Consider the following 21,186-nt stretch of genomic DNA (forward strand, 5'->3'; position numbering starts at 1 on the left):
ACAGATAGTGACTTTATGATGGCATTTTCTGGTAAGCGCAACAAGAAGTGCTTCTCCAAAGGTAAGTTATATTATTTTGCTTTTAAATGATCCAAAATCCTTTAATACACCGTTCATTTGGGGGGGGAAAGTTATGTGGGCATCATTATGAAGCTACAGCAAACATCAACAGATTGCTATGAGCCAATGCCATCACATAATAATCCATCAACACCACTGGCTAATAATCAAGATGATCCTTTCACAGTGCAGCAGCTGCAGCCTGCAGCTCACATAACGGCTAAAACTGTTACTCGACTGTCTGCATGTCTGCACATTACAACAATAGACACAAGCACAAGGCAAAATAGAAAAAAAAATATCATTGGTTTAATCTGCAGGTTGGAGGTCATGTCAAACTCTTAATTGAATAAAATTACCTAAAATAACTAAGAGTTGTCAGTCATGGGAAAAAACAGCACATCCTAAGAAAATGACTGTATATCAAGTTTTAAATTTTAAATACTGATAGATTCAGTCAAATATAACTGATTCAATCTTTGTTCACTTTTTTCCTCCAGTTGTCTGTAGCTGAGAGCGAATAATGTGTGCATGTCAGAGAAAGGTGAGAGACTCACCCTGTTAAAGGTTTTGGCCTGGAAAAGGTGTCCGTTCACTCGGTAGAGCTTCCTCCATCTTCTGGCCCCGCGGCGGTAGACTGATTCTGGAAAACAGACGAAAAAGCTGAAAAGCCGCAGCATGGTGGCCTTGCTAAGGCTTTATAATAATATAATGTTATAATATGTTCCATCATCCCACTGCAACAAATGCTTTTAAAGCCATTTTGCTTTTCATGAGGTCGATGATGATTTTATCAGTACGAATCAGGTCATATTTAAAACATATTTTATTACAAGGTTTTTGTATCTTTACTGATTTATTTTCTCGCAGAGACGCGTTTGCTTTTCAGCCGAGTTAGATGAGCTGTAGTTTGATGAAACAGCTCTTATGCTATAAAATAAGTAAAAAGCAGGATGTAAACACAGTGACTGAGCTGCTGGGATGATCTCCCAGTAATAATTCATTAGCGGCTCTCCCAGACTTCACTGGTTTCCTAGTATGTCTGGCTGCTGTTAGTGGATGTGGCTATGATACATTCCTCCAACAACTCATTTCCCCTTCTGTTGCCATGGTAGTCAGACCATATATCTGCCAGCTATTGCTAGTGAGGATGTCAGGATGACATTGTCTTCTAATAAAAGCATAGCTCAAGATCAAAGCTCACTGTGTGACATTTGATGAAACTGACTGAAGCAGAGCAGCAGGAGGAAGAAGATGCTGACACCTCACGGTTTTGTACCAGCATGCCCCGAAGTGAACTCCAGATATTCTGATCATCTTCTTTGAGAACAAAAATGTTTTATTCCACCTCTGGATCTGAAGCATGACTACTTTCCTTTCCAAAAAAAATAAAACTCATTCCATCCCATTTAACATCGTTCATCCCATCTTTGTGGCTGCAGAAAATAAACATGACACTTTATCCATGGCTACACTCTGGTGTGTAACAATATGATCTATTTAGATTCAACTATCTAAGCAGATTAGGTTGTTGGATGACTACATGCTGCATGAGGCACATGCTGAAGGTTTTCTGGTTGTGTGATGAATGTCCGTGTGATAATAAATTCTGTTTCTATCTCTGTGATTCAGGGTTGGTGAGATCAGCGCGAAGGATCGGAAACAGAAGCAGGCCAGCTCCTGAAATCAGTTCAAGTCAGACTCTCATCTGTTCTCTGAATAGAAGTGTGAGATGTTACACCTTTTTACATCTCATACTAGATAATAATAATACATTGTATTTAGTTTAAAATGATATGACAAAATGATAAAATCACTTGAATAGAAAGAGAAAAAGGCATCGGGTAGAATAAGACAAAATAATAACATTAAATATTAAAGTAGTAGCACAACCACTAAGAAGAAATTTGTTATTAAAGTTATCCAGAAAACATGGGTGAGTTAGACAAATCAAATGAGTCACGTATTGAATTGGCTAAAATAAATGTGGGCTCTCCCAGCAGGATTGGAGACATCGACATTCAAGGTGTTAACTGGCTGTCAAGAGAAGGCGGGTCACTGCAGAGGGCCTGTGGAATGTGAGGGAGGCTCCGTGTTGACCGCTGTGGTCAGGAAAACATGAGGATCTTATCCAAAACACAGCACACAGCAGAGTTAGCCAATCATTTAAACAAACACACACAGATAAACATCATGGCACACAGGATGGGACTAATCAGAGTGGGACCGAGTGGGACCGTCCGACACAAACACACCAGCTGCGCCTGATTGAGGTGAAGCTTTACGAAGCTGGCAGGCAGCTGCAGGTCTGCAGAATCTGCTACAGTCACCAGATCAACAAACAGGAGAGACCACAGCTCCCTGTGCATCCTCCTGAGGCAGCCAGCACAGCTAGACTAATGCACTGTGCTTGGCTTTAGACTCTGGCTCCTGACTGAAGGATCATCTGCAGGTCATTCAGGTTGCAGGAGAGCACGACTGCAACCTGTCCAGTAGATGCTGAATTTGGAAATCCTGGGAGATGCTCGATTTTCTAAGAGGTTTAAATCTACAATCTCTGGGAATGTAAACAGACACTGCTGTTTACATGTTACTCATTGCCGCTTTGGCTGGATGGATGGAGCTAGCGCCACTGGACCTAGCATACGTCATTTACCCAGAAACCATCCATCCGTGTGACAAAATTTTATTTAAATTGAAAAACCAAACAGTTCAGAGTTTTTACTGCACTGTCTAAAATGAATAAAGTAAAGTCTATCGTTACAACTAATTGTGGATCCATTTAACTAACCTCACAGATAACGCTTCGGTGACTACAGCTGTAAACATCGCTTATCAACTATACAGGTGACCTGGTAATGGATTATGAACCCAAACCCAAACACACCAAAGAGATTTCCTCTTTCAGTTTCTTCCTTCAGGTTTAATCAGATTATCTGTTGTTGCTAGAGTCCGCTCTGTCCCACTTCAGTGCGATCACTTAGAGCCCAAGTCCTGTCTCCTCCACTCCCAGCCTGAAGGTCAGAAATGCTGATGATGCTGCTACAACACGTTTGCACTTGCCTAACGCTCCTTCGAATCACTGACCAATTTCAGCACCATCCTCAGGAGAACACAACCGCTCCAGCGCCCCATTTACGTTCCAAAGATCCAGAGAGAGAGGGGGGGGGGGGGGAGGACAGAGAGGGAAGGAGGACAGCAGGTTACATAAAGGGTAAAATACAACACCTCCAGATGTAAAGGCCAACACGCAGAGTCCTGCCATTCTCTCCGTAGAGGGGATAAAGACGAGCATCCAGCGTGCCGCTGATGGACTGCAGGCTGAGAAATGAGCCGAGCAGCTGAAGTTCAGGGCGGTACAAGCAAATCTACCAGGACATCTACAAAGGCTTGACTCACTTCCAGACATTGTTCCTTTCACAGGAAAGTAGCAGCAACAAGTTACTGCCAACAAAACCCGCCCTTTCCCTCATACACAAACACAGTGGTCATGGTGTAACGACGCACACCTTGTGCTCATGTTGCTCTGCCGGAGTACAGCTTCTCGCAAAAGTCTTCGCAACATTTAAACTGTGTATGTTTGTTAAGCTCCAACCAAAAATATCAGCGTATTTCATCTGGATTTTATGTGACAAACCAACACAAAGTAGTGACTGATTGTAAAGAAGTAGAAGTAAGAAAATTAAACTTGCTCTCTAACATTTTCCTACTAATAAACATGTCGAGAGTTTAACCTCCTTTCCTCTGACACCGTTAGAGTAAATGGGGAGTTCTGCAGTCTCTGCAGATTTTCCACAGCGTTGGATGGCAGAGGTACAAACCACCTCGTGGGATGGCAGACAAATCAGTGCCACGTGCTGATGAGTCAGTCCATCTAGGTGACACTGTGCCAACAGATCTATTGCCATGTTACCCCCGCAGCCAACTCACAGCACCGAGCAGTGAGGTGTGCATACGAACACCATGCGGCGCATCAAAGTGGGCGATGAGGCCAGTATGAGAAAATGTTGACGCTCAGCATCAGAGACTTAAAGCAGTGACTGAGCTCCACAGTCACTCGGCTTAAAGACATCATCTTAACGCTTCGTAAGACCTCAATCTGTTTTAAACAGTTTGATTTATTCTGCTCAGGAAACTGTGAAAACCTCATTTAGTTCATGAACTGATCCAAACAGTCACAGTGAAGACCCCACCCCCAGGGGGGCGGGGCTGTACATGTCTGGTCTATAGCCAATATCTGGACACAGATACTGGCTAAACACGCCGAGTGATTTCAGATATGCAAGTAAAGAAAAAAAAAAACGATACAAGTTGATATGATCCACCACGCTATCCAATTTCACCTTCATTCACTTGCTTTGCAGCAAGTACTCTTCAATGGGATCGGTTCAGTTGAACAGACTTCATCACACTAATGAAACACAACACAAACACGTCTTGTCTGCCAGGTATAGCGCAGATTTATAAAACCTGACTAACAATGTCAGCCTGCAGGTGTGATCGACAATCATCCAGTAACTCAGCTGTGAGGAATAAATGCATTGTGTGCATCATCAACAATAAACATGTCATTTGTTTATTTTCTTTTACAACTACTTGCTGTGTAATGCAAAAACATTCAGTACTGCTTCAGGCTAGCACCTGTATCAACAGCACTTCTGATAGTTAACCGGAATGACCGTCATGTTCGATTATTGTTGTGGTGGACCAATGCAGAGAGGGAGAGGCATCGAGCAAACGGTGAAGATTTAATGAAAAATGATGATCAAAACAAAATTTACAGCCAACGAGCTGAACACAAAAATCAGGAGCAAAACAGTTAGTGGGTACGGGAAGAGCGCGGTGCCTCCCGTCATGCTGTGGTTAGCCTTAGGTTTTCAAAATGCGTTTTCGGCTCCTCCCTGCATAGTGTTGGTTCCTCTAGGAGCTAAAAAGTGCATCAACAAGTCAAATGTTTGTAATAGCTAGATTTGCAATAAACTATATTTAAAACAGCTGGTAAGGTATAACAGCCATGTACTGGTTGTTTAATAAGAAGTACATTGCTGGTGCACAGAGACACAAAGTAATACCAGCTGGATTGTATTCATCAAGCTGCTGGCCATCACTGAAGCTGTACTATCAGCTGAGGCATGTAACTGACAACAACACGGCTACTGTGAAATCTCCTCCTGTCAGTTCTACAGAAACTCCCAGAGCAGAGTTCTTGTTCACGTCTTAGAAGAGCGCCAATGCAGAGAGCTGTGAGGGCTTCAGAGGCTGACTGGCACGGTGAGCTACAGAAGGTTTTAAATGTGAGCAGACATTCAGAAGATTCATGGTGCTGCATGCTGTGAGGGGAAAAAAAAAAAAGTCAAGATCAGCGAGCACCTGCAAAAAAAAATATCTGATCACAAACACTCCCTTTTCCTTCCACTGCTCAACGTTTGATCTTTTAGTTGTGAGAGCAGCGCTGCTGAAGGTGGGCCGGACCATAGCATCACAGCTTTCTGTGTTTCGCATTCCTGCTGTTCCTGCAGAAAAGCCGTTCTGTAACAACTGAATATGTTCAACATAATTCAGGTTGATGCATTTGAAGGACAATACTACTCAAATTTTAAAACGAATCAATAAGATAATTGCACCTGTATGTACTGTTCAGTCATGTTCTGTGTGGCAGACAGAGGTTCAATCAGCAAGCAAAGAAAACCTGGAGCAGATCTGATCTCCGTTCAGCTACAGTGTCATTAACAGAAGAGAAACTGGACTGGACCCAGTGAACCTTTGCTTTAATAAAAGACACATAGCGAAGTCCTCCTGAATCCTCCATGTTCTCCTACCTTTGATTCGAAAATAGAAGAGCAGCGTGAGCAGCATCCCTCCAGCCGGAAACCAACCAGTCCTTCATCCTCTGGATCACCGGCTGACTTCCAGATCAGGAAATCTCCTCCTCATCCTCACCTCTTCCACATCTCTACATCAGTCTCACAGAGCTGCTCGTCTTTCCGCTCTGCTCTCCTCTCTTCCCTCCTCTCCTCCCTTTTTATTCGTCTGTAATCTCCTGAGAAGTGCTCATCTTCAGCTTCCTGCCATAAACAGGCCAAGTTACACACATCAGACGAGACGTGGCAACAGAAACCTCCTCCAGCTCCACCACTAACCTGTTCTAGTCCTAATCTGGTCGGGCAGCTGAAGCTCCTGGCAGAAGGGAAAACTAAACCACAGCACTGAGCCTTTTTAGAGCAGTGTGCAATAGTGCTGCAGTTTCAGCTTCTTGCCCACAAGATGGCAAAATTGGTTGTGATATCTGCAGCAGCATCATCTGCTCCCTCCACATTTTAACCCAAATATAAACCTCTTACTTGTAGAAACCAGATGAAATCTATATGTTCTCTCAAAGCAGATTAAAGGAGCAGTTCTAACAGTTATGTGTACGTCTGGATCACCAAAGACAGCAGGTCACAGGTGGCATTTAGCCGTCTCATTTGGACTATTGTTGCTATAAGTTAAAAACAGACACTGCAGGAAATGTGAGAATTTTTGATGAAAGGTAATTTATCTCTATTCCCCATTACATTTTCTTGTCAACTATGTCACTGCTTTTACTGTGGAACTGCTAAACAAGGTCATGGACTTCCGATTAATTGGTTTTGTGAATCAGCCAGTTTTTCTTTCTCACTGATTTTGTAGGCCAAGTTCAGTTATGCCGAAGTTGTGACTAGACAAGTGGAAATGTTTGGTTCTAGTGTGTACGATTCCTTACATCACACTCCACCATCACAACCTCTTCGAAGTACCTGGTTAAATTTTATTTTTCTCAGGAATGTACCTACAACAGTGGGGAACGTCGGTTTTTGGAGCACTTACCTACCACTGCTTCAACAACCTCTGCCAGTATCAAGACAGGTTTAATGACTGACTGAGGGTCAGTTCCTCCTCTCTATGGAAATGAAGGACACAGCAAAGCGGCAAGCTCCAAATAACACTAAAAAGACGATAAAGCTTATTTCAGACATGCATTTTGTGTGTTGATAATGACGTTCTAGTCATTGGTTTGATAGTTAGCGATGCGTGCTAGCTTTTAGCTGCGTCCTTGAGGAAATAACTCTACTGCATGTTTTGAATAGAATTATTTGGCTTTGTTTTTTTGCCGTCTTCGTCTTTGTCTAATGCATTCCGTGACGTTCTTGACGCTAAATGTGGATGCTTGTTTACTTCGTTCATATTGTGGTAGCATTCATATTTTAATAGGCATCTGGCACACATGTACACGATATTTAAAGTAGATTCCATGTTATAGGTTATTGGTATGGATGGCGAGTGTAAATAGAGTAACAACAACAATGCGATGCATTTCTTTGAATGTAGGTTCTCTACATTGGTCATTAAGCTCATCCTGGTCATCTCGGGACAATAAAATGATCCTAGAAACAATAATGGCACAACGAGCCTCGTCACATCACACAGCTGCTCAGGACTGATGAGGAAACATCTATCTATGGTAACGTAACTTCCAGACTTCCTACATGCCTGTCTGAAAAAGCTCTGTAAGAATAATCAAGTCCAAACAGCAGACTCACAACTCTCTAACATCAACCGAGTTCAAGTATTTTATTTTCGAACAAACTGAAACTACAATGTGTGATACGTACGGTAAACAAAAAACCTCCAGCTGACAACATGACAAAAGCCATAAATTCAGCCATAAACACAGAGACAGGTTCACAGTAGAATCTCCGTCTCCCAGCCAAATCCAGACTGGGACAGACTTTGGTCTTCTCTTGCCGGCCAGTGTTGCAACAGCAGTGAGGCTGTTCAAACATTTTCTGAATTCTTCAACAGTGACGAGGGAAGTCTGGAGACACTTTTATCAGTGCAACCTTCAAGACATTTCTCCTTTATCTGAATTTATCTGCAGCAACCTGGGTTAGGCAGCTATTTTCTCTGAATCAAAACTTTCCCTAAAATAAGCATTAAAACACAGATAACATCATTTTAAAGATATTTATACTATCACCCCTCAACTGTCATGAAAACACCAGTGTGCTTGTAAACCTGCTGACTTTCACTAAGTGTTTTGAAGGTGATAGCTAAAGGGTTTTTAAGGAGGTGAGTAGCTGAAAGAAAATATAGTACGTTGCTTTTTTTTTTTTTTAACCTTGTTACTGGCTGTGTTTACATGGGCTGCCTTCCTGCACTATTCTGCTCAATTCTCATCTCTCTTCAAAGCTCAGTCTGGGCTTTTTCCCATTGACTGGGATTTCTACGGTAGAATTTCCACTGGGCCAAACAGCGAATAGAAGAAGCTGTGAATGATGCGCTGTTTTAGAAATGTAGCAACAGGCAATGAGGAAGTGAAGGAAGCCGTTCAGACCGTGTTGGTCACGACTCACGCTTCCAAATATTGAATTAACAATAGTGTGACCAACACGGTCTATCTCCATTTCTCTTTGCTGTGGACAATGGTTGATTACAGCGCAGGAAATTTCTGGTAAGCTTCATGGCGTTAAACTGGCACATTACATGTTGAGGTTTTAACATTTAAAACCTCAACAGAGTTCCCACCTCCAGTAAACAATCGTTTAACAGGCTCCAATTGATCCAGTCATTTCAGGTATAAATAAAACTTATTTCTTTCCAGAAAGAATTTTGCCTGTCAATCCTCTAAAGACCAACATTCTCCCTGTTGCTGTCGCCCCTGTTCCTGCCACACTTTTTCCTTCCACTCACTTTTCTGTTGATATCCTTGGATACAGACCAACCAGCTTCTTCACCCGTTGTGGCTTCCACTCCTTGCGAATGATATCGATGACTTCTGGCCAGTCAGCACTCTTCCTCATGATCGTGTCCTACTGACCCAGAGTTAGAGGCCATTCAAAGGCTCAGGAAAGCTTTGCAGCTGCCTTGAGTTCATTAGCTGATTAGGGCACGAGACCATGAGTTTCCATAAATGAGATTTTTCAAAGGATTTTTTTGTGCTACAGATAATAGGTTTTCATATTCATAAAATTTACAAGAAACAAAGGCTTGGAATATATTAATACATATGTGATGATTTTCTGAGAAAATGTTGTATTTTTATGCAATAATCCAATCTTTTGAGATGAACTATAAGTCACTCAAAAATAAGGTCAACCTTTTTCAGTCAATGAATGTGCCATCTTAAAGCTCTACAGCTTCTCTCTGGAAGCTTACACCGAGTGGAAAAGATACAAGCTGACCTTTACATACAATCTGTTGGATGAAAATTAACTCTGAGAAAAAGGCAATTCAACATTTAAGCTCCACCCTTTTCTTCAGCTACAGATACATTGTTATATTTACTTGCTGAATTAAAACTAATTTTAACCAAATGAGAAAAATCATAACTATTCCAAAGTGGACATGGCAGGTCAGAGCTGAAGGATAACAGAAATTGATACTGGCTGGGAAAATCTTGACTGGTGCAGCTCCTGCATCTAAACTCAGGTGTATTAAAGGTTTCCACAATGTTATGATCTAAAGAAGATAAAGAAAACTGTGCGAAAAACTAAGTACCCCCCCTCTCGTTTCAAAAACTGGAAACAGGAAAGTAGCAGCCAGACAGATGCTGCTTGTCAAAGCAAATAAATAATCATCAGCAAATATGATCCCCTTCATAAATATCAGCCTCTTGTTGCCATGGAGAGGAGTGTGTTAGCATAATGCCAAGAAAAAAAGGCTACAGCAGTGCACATGCTCAATTTTGGACTCTACAGGCCCCAGTAGCACGTTAATGTTAAATTTCAGGACAGGAAAAAAAAAAAAAAAAAAAAAAAGACTAAGCCTGTAAACTTGTAGGGAAGAGTTGCCTGGAGAAAACCTTTCCTCTCAAAGAAGTAAAGTCGCATCTGAAAGCAACAGAACTTTCAGATGGTCTCCTTTGGAGACTCAGCAAACCTAAATGATTTCAAGAAACATTAAAGTGGACCAACATTTCACCACAACAATGTCAGAAACAAAATTTTTCTTGGGGATTTTTTTCAACTGGCATAAAATATGATTTCCTGACCAACAGCTATGATCTCTCGTCTGGGAGGGAGTTGAACCATCAGTCCACCAGAACAGTAACAGTAACACACAAAGTTTGGAAAAATGCAAACGATTAAAGGTCTTCCTTCTAATGTTTAATGTTTGTGACCTTGATAAGTCGCTGTGCTCCACTGTTTCTGTAGCCATACTTTAAAAGATCGCGGGCATGTTTGAAATGCTTTCACTTCAGATTACCAACTGAGAACAGCAAGGTGACCCGGTCAGGCGTGAGGTTCAGTGAGCAGAGAAACGCAGACTAACACAAGAACAGGGGCTTAAAAAAAGCTGTGACAGCAAGGAGAGAGCAGACTGTTATTGAAAAGAAAGGGCACTGATGAAGGGAGGAGTAATATCTGAAAGAGGGGGCAGTTAAATAAAGAGGGAATGCCACAGGGGAGGCGTCTGAAATGAGGCCAGTTCAGTTCGGAGGAACTTAAGCAGCGGCGAAGCAGAGCTCTCTTTCTGCTCCGCTATGGTCTCCTCATTGGTGGCTGCAGTGACACTATTGTTGTGCGGCTTGTTTGTGCCAGCTGAAGTGGCGGGCCAGTGGGAGCATTATGCAAGAGAGCACGTCGTTTGTGGATTAGCCTTCTGAACAGATGTGCTGCGGGCTAGCGCCATTCACCGGAGGTTCAGCACCAGGACACAGCAGCAGCTCCAAATCCTGGAGAACAACAGAATGAAGCAGCAGAGGCAGAAAGGAGGCAGAGCTCAAAGAGCTCAAAGAGAAATGCAGTCACTAAGGCTTTAAAAGCCCTTAACCGTTACCCTGAAGCTCACTGAATAGCTTACATGCAATAGGCCCCATCCGTGTACTGAACAGATTCTTAGAACAAAGCAATGCATGGAAGTACCGTAACTTTGTCCTGCTGAACAGAAATAAAATTGAAGTTATTCTATTTTATTCGGACCTAAAGAAGCACACAGCTTCAGTTGTTGCAGCTAAAAACTAGTGATCAGGTCTGAAATCTGGGTGTTGATGGATTCAGTCCTGAACCTTCAGAGCCACATAAAAACATTTACAAAGTCGGGCTTCTATCGCCTGAAGAGTATTTCCATGATTAAAGGACTAATGTCTCCTTAAGATTTAGAGAAACTCATCCATGCATTTATATTTAGCCATAGTGATGACTGCAACTTGCACAGGAAGGCAATGGGCAGGCTATAACCAAACTGTATGAAACAGGTTTCATAGTATAAAATAAAATCCAATTGATGTTGCCCCAAACTGTCTTATTATTAATCACTGCAGTCAAAAACAGCAGGAGGCAGTCACAGGTTAAGCAGAAGGCTTTCCTTCATAAGTCTTGTGTTCCTTTAAATTATAAATGGAGGCTGAGAAAACGCTTCTGTTCATTTTGTTCAAATATCTGGAGTCGGCTTTTAACACAACCTTCAATAACTGGTTACAATTATGGTCAAATTTTGAATGAGGAGCTGACTTTCTGTAAAAACTTTTATTCCTCAAAAGCCGAGTCTACAGTTTGGGACTGAGTGAGTAAAAGACAGGTAAAAACACACTTCGAACCACTGTTGCGATGAGGACATTTCACTAACCCCATTTTGTTTGAACCTTCCCACACACGGTGAGCTTGCAAACTTCTGATCCAGAGAGACTTCCTCTGGATCAGACCTGCTGGGGGGGAGGGGAGTTGATGATAGAAATGAACTACAATCCATAAAACCAGTCAGTCGAGCAGAGCAGCAGCTCTTAGAAAAATGAACCGGTCATCATATCTCTAATCTTTTCTTTCCTGAGGATTTGTAACAGAGGGATTAGTCAAAGAAGCCCAGGTTAGGCATAGTTCCAATCATTTGTTGGTCAGGCCACTGCTCTCCTGATCTCCAGAGAGGAGAACTTGTTCATGTTTTGACACATTACAACCACAAAGACATTTCATTGAAAATCAGCGTGAAAGACCAACACAAAGTGGTATGCAATTGTGGAGAAGAGGAAAAATTATAAGTGATTCAAAACATTTTTTACAAATTAAAAACTGAAAAGTGTGGTGTGCAAAACTATTCACAGTCAGAGCAGCCGGGCTTGTAAGGAGATTAGGAGATTAGATTACACACAGGTGGACTCTATTTAGTCATCAGCAGTCATCAGGCAACTTCACAACTGATGGAGACTTTTTTGGTCATTTTTGATGTTTTTAGTTCATGTGAGATTAGAGAACTAGAATAAAAAGCTGTGTGGAATGACTTTATGGACTCCAGACTGGAGTAGTAACCTGTGTTTAAATGACCTTCAACCGTCTGGACCATCTATGTGTCAGCGTGTGGATGAGCGTGGTGTTGGTAGCATCTTTCCATTCAGGCTTTTAATAGCTTCTGCTGTCTGTGTTGCTGAAAATCTGATCCACATACAGGATCACTGTTCCAAAACAGGAAATGGATATTTCGTTTTCATTCCCAGTCAGTCTGTATTATTGATAGCACAGGTTGGGTGACAAAAGCTTTTCCAATAACTGTCAGCAGTCAAATGGAAGAATCCGAGTCCAGGTTGGTACAAAGCTCTGATATTTATTGATGAACTGTGTAACCTCCATGAATCTTCTGTATAATGATGATTTATTAATGTATTACAGTTTTACTTTGCATTTCTAAAACATTTTCTGTTGCTATCAGGCCAGTGCAGTCGAATGAGCATCAAAGTCATATCAGCATTTTCATCGACTAAAGCCGATGATGTCACTACGCCACGTGTGCTGACTAAAACGAAGCTCCTTTATGGAACAGGAATGTGTGCTGGTGTGCTGCTACAGATGAGAGGCTACTCTAACTCCATTACAGATGAAAACACCTGGATGAGGATCCCAGTCTGATCGGAGATCAGTCCAAATTTCCTCCGGTGATCACGCCACAATGTCACCTGTCAATCAGAGTCAAATCAGCAGCAGGTTCTTTCTGCTCCTGAAGTGAACCTGACACTTCAGGAGGCAGCTAGAATAAGGAACGTGACAATGTCAAACTAAAGCTGTGTAGCAAACAGTGTGTCAGAAAACCAAAAATGGAGTAACGTCAATGTTTTCTCTGGATAACAATGGGTGACCAGCCTTGTCTGCACCTCCAGCTTCCAGGGAACATGGAGTGAGAAATCCACCCAGCAGCTTCTCCAGCTATCAGTGAGGAGTCACAAATGAGCAATCAGCAACAAAGAGAACTGAGGACGATGTCTTGCAGTGGGATGTTGGGGAGCTGAGTGGCTCCTCTAATGTTCAACTTTATCTGATCAGCAAAAATAAGATGACAAATTCAAGGGCAGGGGGAAATGTTATGTTGGAGCTCCTAGAACCAATGACTTCACCCCAACCTTTGTGTCTATGTGACCTAATAAACACTTCTCCTTTAGAATGGGATAAAAAAGGTCTCCATACAACTGCTTCTGAGCCAATGTTTGGATTCGGGGAGAGCAGGACTGTCTCAGACATTCACTGGAATGTTGAATTCCCAAAGGCTAGGCTAGGCTAAACTAAATGACATCGTTTATAAGAGCAGGAGTACAGTAAGCTCTGCTTCCAGCTTTATTAAAAGCGGCTCAAGTTAACTCATAAAAACAGAATAAATGACTGAACTTAACGTGAGCACTGAGAGGCACAGAGACGGAGCGTTGTTCTCTGTGGCAAGAAAAAAGTGGCAAGAAAAAAGCTGCAGTTGAAAGAAAACCATAAGTTCCTGTTAAAGTTTGCTACTAGCTCTGGTACCTAGGGGACACAAATGACATATTCAAGAAGATTATGTGGTTAGATGGGATCAAAATAAAGTTTTGATCTACAAACAAAAGTATATGAGTGGCTGAGAAGGAAGACTGAACATTCACCTACTCGACCACAACCATGCAACACAGAGATGGAAGCATTATCCCGAGGCCTTGCCTTTATTCAGTAAGATGGACGAAACTAAATCCTTAACGATCCTGGGAGGAATCAGTTAGAGGCTGCAGAGGACCAAAGATTGGTCAACTACCTCAAACACACAGCCAGAGCTACAATAGGTTGGTTCAGGTCAAGACTATTCATGAATTAGACTGGCCTTGTCAAAGCCCAAACCCACTGAGAATCTGTGGCAAGACCTGAAAACCAGTGTTCAAGAAGTCTCCATCCAATATGGCTTTGCTTCAGATGTTTAACAAAGACAAAGAGCCAAAAGTGTGATTATGTAGATGCTGTAGTGGAGAGCAACCTAAGCAGGCCTCCAGGTGGACCTGACAAGTCAGTAGAGCAAAATGCAGATAGTTATTCACTGTTTTTTCTTTAAGATTTGAAAACTATGTCTTATGTTCTTTCACATCATAGTTATGCACAACTCTGTGTTGCTTTGTCCAATACAATACCATGAAGTTTGTGACTGCGAGGTGAAACGATAACTTCATCTGCTGGTTGAGATTGGGAAGCATAAACAGGGCAAGTTTAAAACAGCATTCCTAAATTAAGTTAAACATACTAGGACATCTGCCAAGTCATTTGATCAGTTGAATTGTTTCCTGCTCCCCAATCCTCATATGCATTTTGACCTAACCATGGCACAGACCTCTGATCAGGACCTCGGTATCAGACATATAAGCCTGTAAACAAGCTGTATCTGGCTGTATTCTGTAAAAACAGACATGGCCCAGAAAAAAAGAGAAATCAATTTATTCTAGGTTTTTTAGAAATGATCCGACCTGAATGGATCACACCCACATATCAGGTTTTCCTCTGGGTGGTGGAAGCAGCTGTGCAAATAAAAATATCATCCTCATGACACCTAAAAGTGTGTCTGATTATTTTTAGCTGCAGCGCTGCTTGCATGTCTGCACCGGAGAAAAGCAACAGAACAGAACCTGGTCAGACTGAAGTAACTCTCCCCAGAATGGATGAAATCCCTGGAGACTCCCATGAAAGTGGGCTCAGCCCGGCGAGCCGGAGTCAGGCCCGGCCACATCATCAGCAAGCCAACATTAACTCTGGATTCCTCACATCACATCCGTGACTCATCTTCATCACAGATGGCCGTCAGCACTTTACACTCCTGACGCTGCTGCCGCGGCTTCACACACCTCTCACTCTGCCTGCATCCTTTTTTTTTTTCTCTCCACACTGCAGTGTGAGTGTAGCAGCATCACGCTGGTCTAAACACTAACTCAGTAATCCCTGCAGCGGCAGCTGAAGAGGCTGGACGTCACTGAGAAGTGACAATGTGTCGGAGGCAGAGTAGGCCAGGCCGGCAGCTGGGGAGGCGGAGCTGGGCATCGGAACCTGATCATAACTACAACTGAGCTTCAACAACACCAGCTACTGGGAGCTGCTAAAGAGCTGAAGTCAGGCTTTTTACAGGTCACCTAAAAGTCTCAAAATAAGGTCAAGTCTATTCAAATAATACATCATATCCCATCGTCTGACCTGGAACGAGGAGCCTGACTGTTAATGATGGATTTAAGATAAGAGGGCTTGTTTGATGAGCTTTAGTACTCATGCATTGGTGCTAGAACCCCAGAAAACAAAACATGGGTGCTCTTGTCGCTCTTGGTGGTTGCCCATGTTGCCCATATATCAGAAACTGCCACTGCATAGTATGCTGGCAAGACATAGTGACAGTTTCAACAAATGTTCAAACATATTTTATATAAACATTACATATTGCAGCTTTAAGACTGTTGCTAACTGTAATTCTTGTAAAGTGGAAGGAACAAAAAACAGGATGAGTCACTTGGTAATGATGTAGGTTAAACATCCCATTATTAAAGACCCTAAGCATCTCAGTGGAAGTATGTGTCTGCAGAGACTCATGCTTATTTCGTCCCATCATACAAGGACCCAACAGTTCAAATATCTCTTTAGATGTATTGGTCATAAAAATAGTTGACTGTAAAACCAGAGCTCATAATGAACCTGGAGGATAAACAAGAGAATAAAGATAATCTAGTAAAAAGCCACTAGTAAGTGGCTGCAGTCTCTGTCCCTTTAGATAATATCCTTCCAGGGTTACAGGAAGAAACATGAAATGACAACAAATAAGTGTTTTAGAAAGTGTTACTACATAGATACAGTAGCTTAGGCAGACACCATGTCAAATAAGACTTAAAGTAAAGTAACACCACTAGCGTTTACAAACTTAAAGCTCCTGCAGCTAACTGTTATTTTTCTTTAATTGTATTTTGTCTGCAACCTTGTTAAAATGCTTGAATAAAATCTGATTTGGATTCTCTATTTTCTCGCCACAACTGGATTCTGTTGGGTTAGCAGGCTTCATATGAATTAAATCAAGTCATTTTGATTGCTGGGAAACGTCCTATAGAGGACGAAACGCATTTAAAATCTTGGGACCGGTTGCTTTGCTTCCTCCTCTGGTCAGACAACATCGCCAACAAAGTGATTCATAAAGAGCTGTTGGCATTTTATTTGGTATAGAGCCCTCGGTTCCTCTGTCAGGTCTCCTGCTGCTATCCCAACAAGCTTAAACACACTGAAACTGAGACTATTCAACACAGTAAAATAATGCTTCATTAGTTTTTTTGTTGCAACTAATAAGAAACAGCAGATAAGTTCTCTTTTCTCAAGGCTTGTAGATTCGAAGCAACAGAAGTGTTCACTTCTTCCTACTCTCATATCAGTGTATGGAAGTGGAGACTGGCTCAATGACCAAACAGAAAGGTAGTGGTAAACATATTATTTTGTTCTTGGTTTTGTATGCACATGTTTTCTCTATTCCTACTGATTGATTTTTTTTTTCTTTTTGAAATAAATCAAATCAAAAGTACAGTGGGGTCAGAAACACACCTTGTATGTTTGTCACAAAATATAATGAAATGTACAAAATAAATGATGAGTTTTTTGGGGGGTTTTTTGACACCAGATGATTTACCTGACAGGAATGGGGGAGTAAAGAGACCGAGGATGGAAGCCGAACTCAGGATGGCCGCATCAAGTTCTGCAGCCTCCGCATGCGGGAGCCGCTCTGACCACTGCACCTCGCAATACCCCATCATTGGCCTTAAAGGGACAGTGTGATGTATTTTCCAGTCACACGGAATCATTTTACATCATAATCAAGTAACTAATTTACCTTCTGTAGTTATAGAAATACTGAATATATCAAGCATGACTTTGTGATTTAAGGCCTTGAAATTGGGCCACCGTCTCATTAAGAAAGTCCTTCTCTTTCCGACCATCCACCTTCAGGAAGTTGTCACAACATCAGTCAAGGGTTAATTGAGGATGGTTCTGGTTCTGGTTCTGGTCTTGGTTACTGCCATCCTCTTAAGAAAGCTTCCAATCCTGCCATTCTCAACTCTTTATCTGGGACCTCCTCAACAGCCAAACAAGACAGCAACCCTTCACAGAAAGAACCCCAACCAGAAAAGAAAGTAATCTGAACACAGTACTTAATGTCATATTTCATGCCTATACACAAATGTGCTTCAGTTTTCTCCAACAACAACATGAGAAAATTGCAAACATGTAAATATTCAGCAGCTTTGTTTGATGGAAGTGTCCATCAAAGACAGATTTGTCAACACAAACCCAGAACTGTCTCAGGAGACATTGTGCCTGTCGGTCACAATGCATCATTCTGCTCACTATAGAAACTTCAGTGTGTTAAAGGCAGAACAATGGAGCACTGCTGTGCCACAGTTAACACTCCTCTGACAAGGCGTGATTGAGAGCTTCAAAGCCTCGGCGCTGGCAGAGACTCTAAAGCTGAAATGAACCCTCTTAAGAGCAGATGAACAAAACAACCACGGGAGGTAGAGTTCAGGCTTTTCATCATTTACTCCGTCTACAAGTTGGATGTTCCACAGGTAGTACTCGGATGATTTACCAAGCAAGTTGACTTGCAACTCCAACCATCTGTTCCACGGTGATCAGTTCCACATCCAGACGGATGCTGTAGGGGCATCAGCTGCTCCGCTCTGCTAGCAGCAGAGAGAACATGTGGGTGTGCTGCAGTGCAGCAGGGAGACCTGACCCGTTACAAAACCGCTGCTATTTCTGGAGCCAGAGATGGCCAGAAGCGGAGGTGTGCTGACTGGTATGGGTGTGGAGCCGGGCTCAATGTCCAAATGCTCTCGTTAGTAATAACCGCTGATGACAGCAGCCATGTGGCAAGGCATCCTCCTAATGAGCAGCTTATTATACAGGCAGAGGGGAATAATGTGGGACAGATGTTTTAAACCCTGCTGCTGCTGGTGGACGGATTTGTTATTTTATACGGCCTTTATTTTACCAGAATGAAATCACATACTGAGATTAAAACCTCTGTCTCAAAGAAGTCCTGGTCAAAACGTCAGAGGACGACAAAGTCAGCACAATCTCTATGCAGGTAACGTCTCCCGCCCAACTGGTTATTGTTAATCTTTTTATATTTTGTTTTTGTTATGACCCGGTTGATAAGGGACAAGACACTGCTCAGTTTGTGCTCAAAATTTTAACAAAGGACAAGGCGAACAAACACAATTTAGCCAAAAGAGTTTATTAAATTGTGCAGAATAAATAAAACTAGAAAGTTTCTTAAGAAATTAAATTTATTAGTGAGGGAAATCAGCCTTTCGACTCAGGCGCGCTTTAGCAGGGATGCATCAAAAAGTTGTAGGATGGTGGGTAGTAATACATTTTATTACATTATCATACCAATTACATTATATTACCACCAATTACATTCATTCTGTCCACCTGTGCCTGATTATTGCTTGCTGATCCTCACTCAGCTGTCCGCCAATAAAAGCTCCTTCAAGCCAGAAGCCCCCTGGCAGCTGGATGTGTAATGATCCTCCTTTTCAGGAGCTTGGTAGTAAGGTGACACGGAACTAGATTCAGCTCTGAAATCACTGTGTCAGGGAAGAGGAGATGACGTGGAGAATCGAGGACAGCAATAACATGAAGTATGGCGAGAGCAGGGAGGAAACTTGTTTAAGTGGTGAAAGTAGAGGGAATGTGTGGACATAAGTTAGGAAATAAACAAGGCAATGCCACAGGAGGAAAAAGGCAGATTCTACAGGATGAGGATGGTGTAAAGAAGTGTAGTCACTGAAACTTACAAAAATCATTAGCGATAAAGTTGGTGAGGTGAAGTACGTTAGAGTTCTCAGAGATGGAAATGTGCTAATTGGGTGCAGTGGTGACGAACGGGTTTGGGGAGAGAACCTGGGGAGAACCTTTCGGAAATCTCATTTTCTGAATTGAAATAGCCTTACTTCACATCTCTTTTTATTTTTATGTGTTTGACATCATTGGAGAGCTTGGAATCCATCCACATGTTTTGAATCTGTAAAAATCTGTAACTTCACTGTTGGCAAGTAATCACCACATTTGGATTTCTTCAAATGTGGTGATTCAACATAGTCTGATGGAGAACAACAACTGAGGTTATCATTACCAGAAACTTTTTTTCCCTTTTTTATAAATCATCAAAAGCTGAAACTTGAAGCATAAAATGGATGATTCGTCACGACAGGAAAACATAACTGGGGTTTTAATTTATTTTCTTTATCAACTGTTAGCAAAAGAGAAGTTAGTTTGTTTGTAGATAAATACAGATTTATAGTGAAGATTTTTAATGTCAACAAAACCAAGTGACGCAAATTGACATTGATTTGGCGCGCAGCTCACCAGCATGGGTAGAAAGGAACTAAGACTTGCACAAAGCGTAACTGATTAACTTCATTTCCACGTACAAGTTATTGTGCACTGATGAATCCACTACTGTCAGAACCAATCAGATTATATCTCTGAGTGGAAGCATGCCAGAGGATTACATCTTTGGTTGCAACTTAAAGCAAGTAATGAGTATGCTGGAAGTAGCTTTCCAACTCTGGTCGTAAGTTGGGGATGATGAGGTTACATAATGCCACAGTTTGCCCAAACTAAGTCGAGTGAATTTATTCCCTGTTAGAATGTAAACAAAGCACCAAGAGACGAATGCTAGAAATCTTAATGTAATACAGAAGGGAGAACATGACTTATTCTTCCTGTGCTTCAGCTGCTAACAGTCACTGTAGAGAACATAGATGCTCATAATTACTGCGTCTACTGCAATATCGAGTCTTAAAACAACCCCCAGCCTGGCCTTACTCACAAATAGTTTTAGCTCTCAGATTAGCTGCCAGAGGCTGCCACTGATTTGTCCAAAAGCCCATTTAAAAAACTGGGGCGTTATGTGATGTGATAAAGACAGAAAAGCCTCTCCCTTGTTTGACTGTGTTGCTGGCCAGGAAGCCTTCCAGCAATGATATGAGAGCATTTCCAACAACTCTTTCCTCCAAGGTTAAGCAGAAAGTACCACAGGCATGACAATGACAAACTGGGAGCCTCCAGCGTTTAGCCTGTACTCTTGATTCAGTTGTTCTGATAGACCACAAGGTTTCCTCTGTAATGATGAATACAGACTGGTTAGGAGAAAAATAAAAATAGACACTGGAATCGGATGCTCCAAACAGGAGATGCTGGCGCACACAATCAGCTAGTAAACTGGAAGGCAATCTGTGATCTAGTCTGACAGTATCTAGTTAACCTGTTCAACTACTTACAACTGACTGGAGCTGGAGTCCCACTGGACCCTACAGCTAGAATCAGAAGCGCTGTAGCAGCTTCTGTGCACTGATTAAGAGTGATGTCCATTAACAAGAGGAAATGGATGCAGATGTATTATTGTGTTTATTGCATATCAATGACTCGTGTTGCAGACTGAGGCATACAGCTGAGCGTTGTCCATTAAGTGCTAAAAACAGGTCAACAAAAAGGACATGCAGGACCAAAACAAACAACACATACACACATATACATTTTCTCTTTGATCTATAAATAGTTTTGGATAAACGATCTGATTTATCAGATTACTCTGTGCAGTGATGACCCATTGCACGGAGTAATGCAACTCATAATGGCCCAAAATCCTCTAAAACTTCATAAGCCTGTAAGATGTAAAACTTCAGAGAGGTAAGTAAGGGTTAATGAGGCTGGAAGCACAAACACCACAGTTACTTGAGGTAAAACGCGACAAGAAGCTAGGCATGATGATTCTGAGCTGTCCTTTATAGAGCTCAGAGTCAACCACTAAAAAAGAGCAATCCTAAAGCATTGAGGAAATGGTACCTAGCCTGCTGTTTGAGAAAAATGT

At 41.9% G+C, this 21,186-nt stretch overlaps 1 protein-coding gene across 7 annotated transcripts in view; it reads right to left on the reverse strand.

Moving 5' to 3' along the window:
- prkcz (protein kinase C, zeta) overlaps positions 1 to 21,186 on the reverse strand; it is a 97,287-nt gene that overhangs the window by 56,235 nt on the left and 19,866 nt on the right. For 6 of the 7 annotated variants that reach the window (XR_015763730.1, XR_015763733.1, XR_015763732.1 and 3 more), the window contains exon 5: positions 618 to 703. Coding sequence is in view for 3 of the 7 variants with exons in the window: in XM_015011628.2 (XP_014867114.1) it covers positions 618 to 703 (86 nt within the window). In the remaining 4 variants the exon portion in view is untranslated. Of the gene's footprint in view, positions 1 to 617; positions 704 to 3,288; positions 3,457 to 21,186 lie in introns of those variants that run through there. The other variant, XM_015011630.2, reaches the window with a different exon arrangement.

This window comes from Poecilia mexicana, unplaced genomic scaffold (assembly GCF_051168715.1).
Source record: "Poecilia mexicana isolate PSO_F unplaced genomic scaffold, ASM5116871v1 scaffold_7, whole genome shotgun sequence".
Lineage (NCBI taxonomy): Eukaryota > Metazoa > Chordata > Actinopteri > Cyprinodontiformes > Poeciliidae > Poecilia > Poecilia mexicana.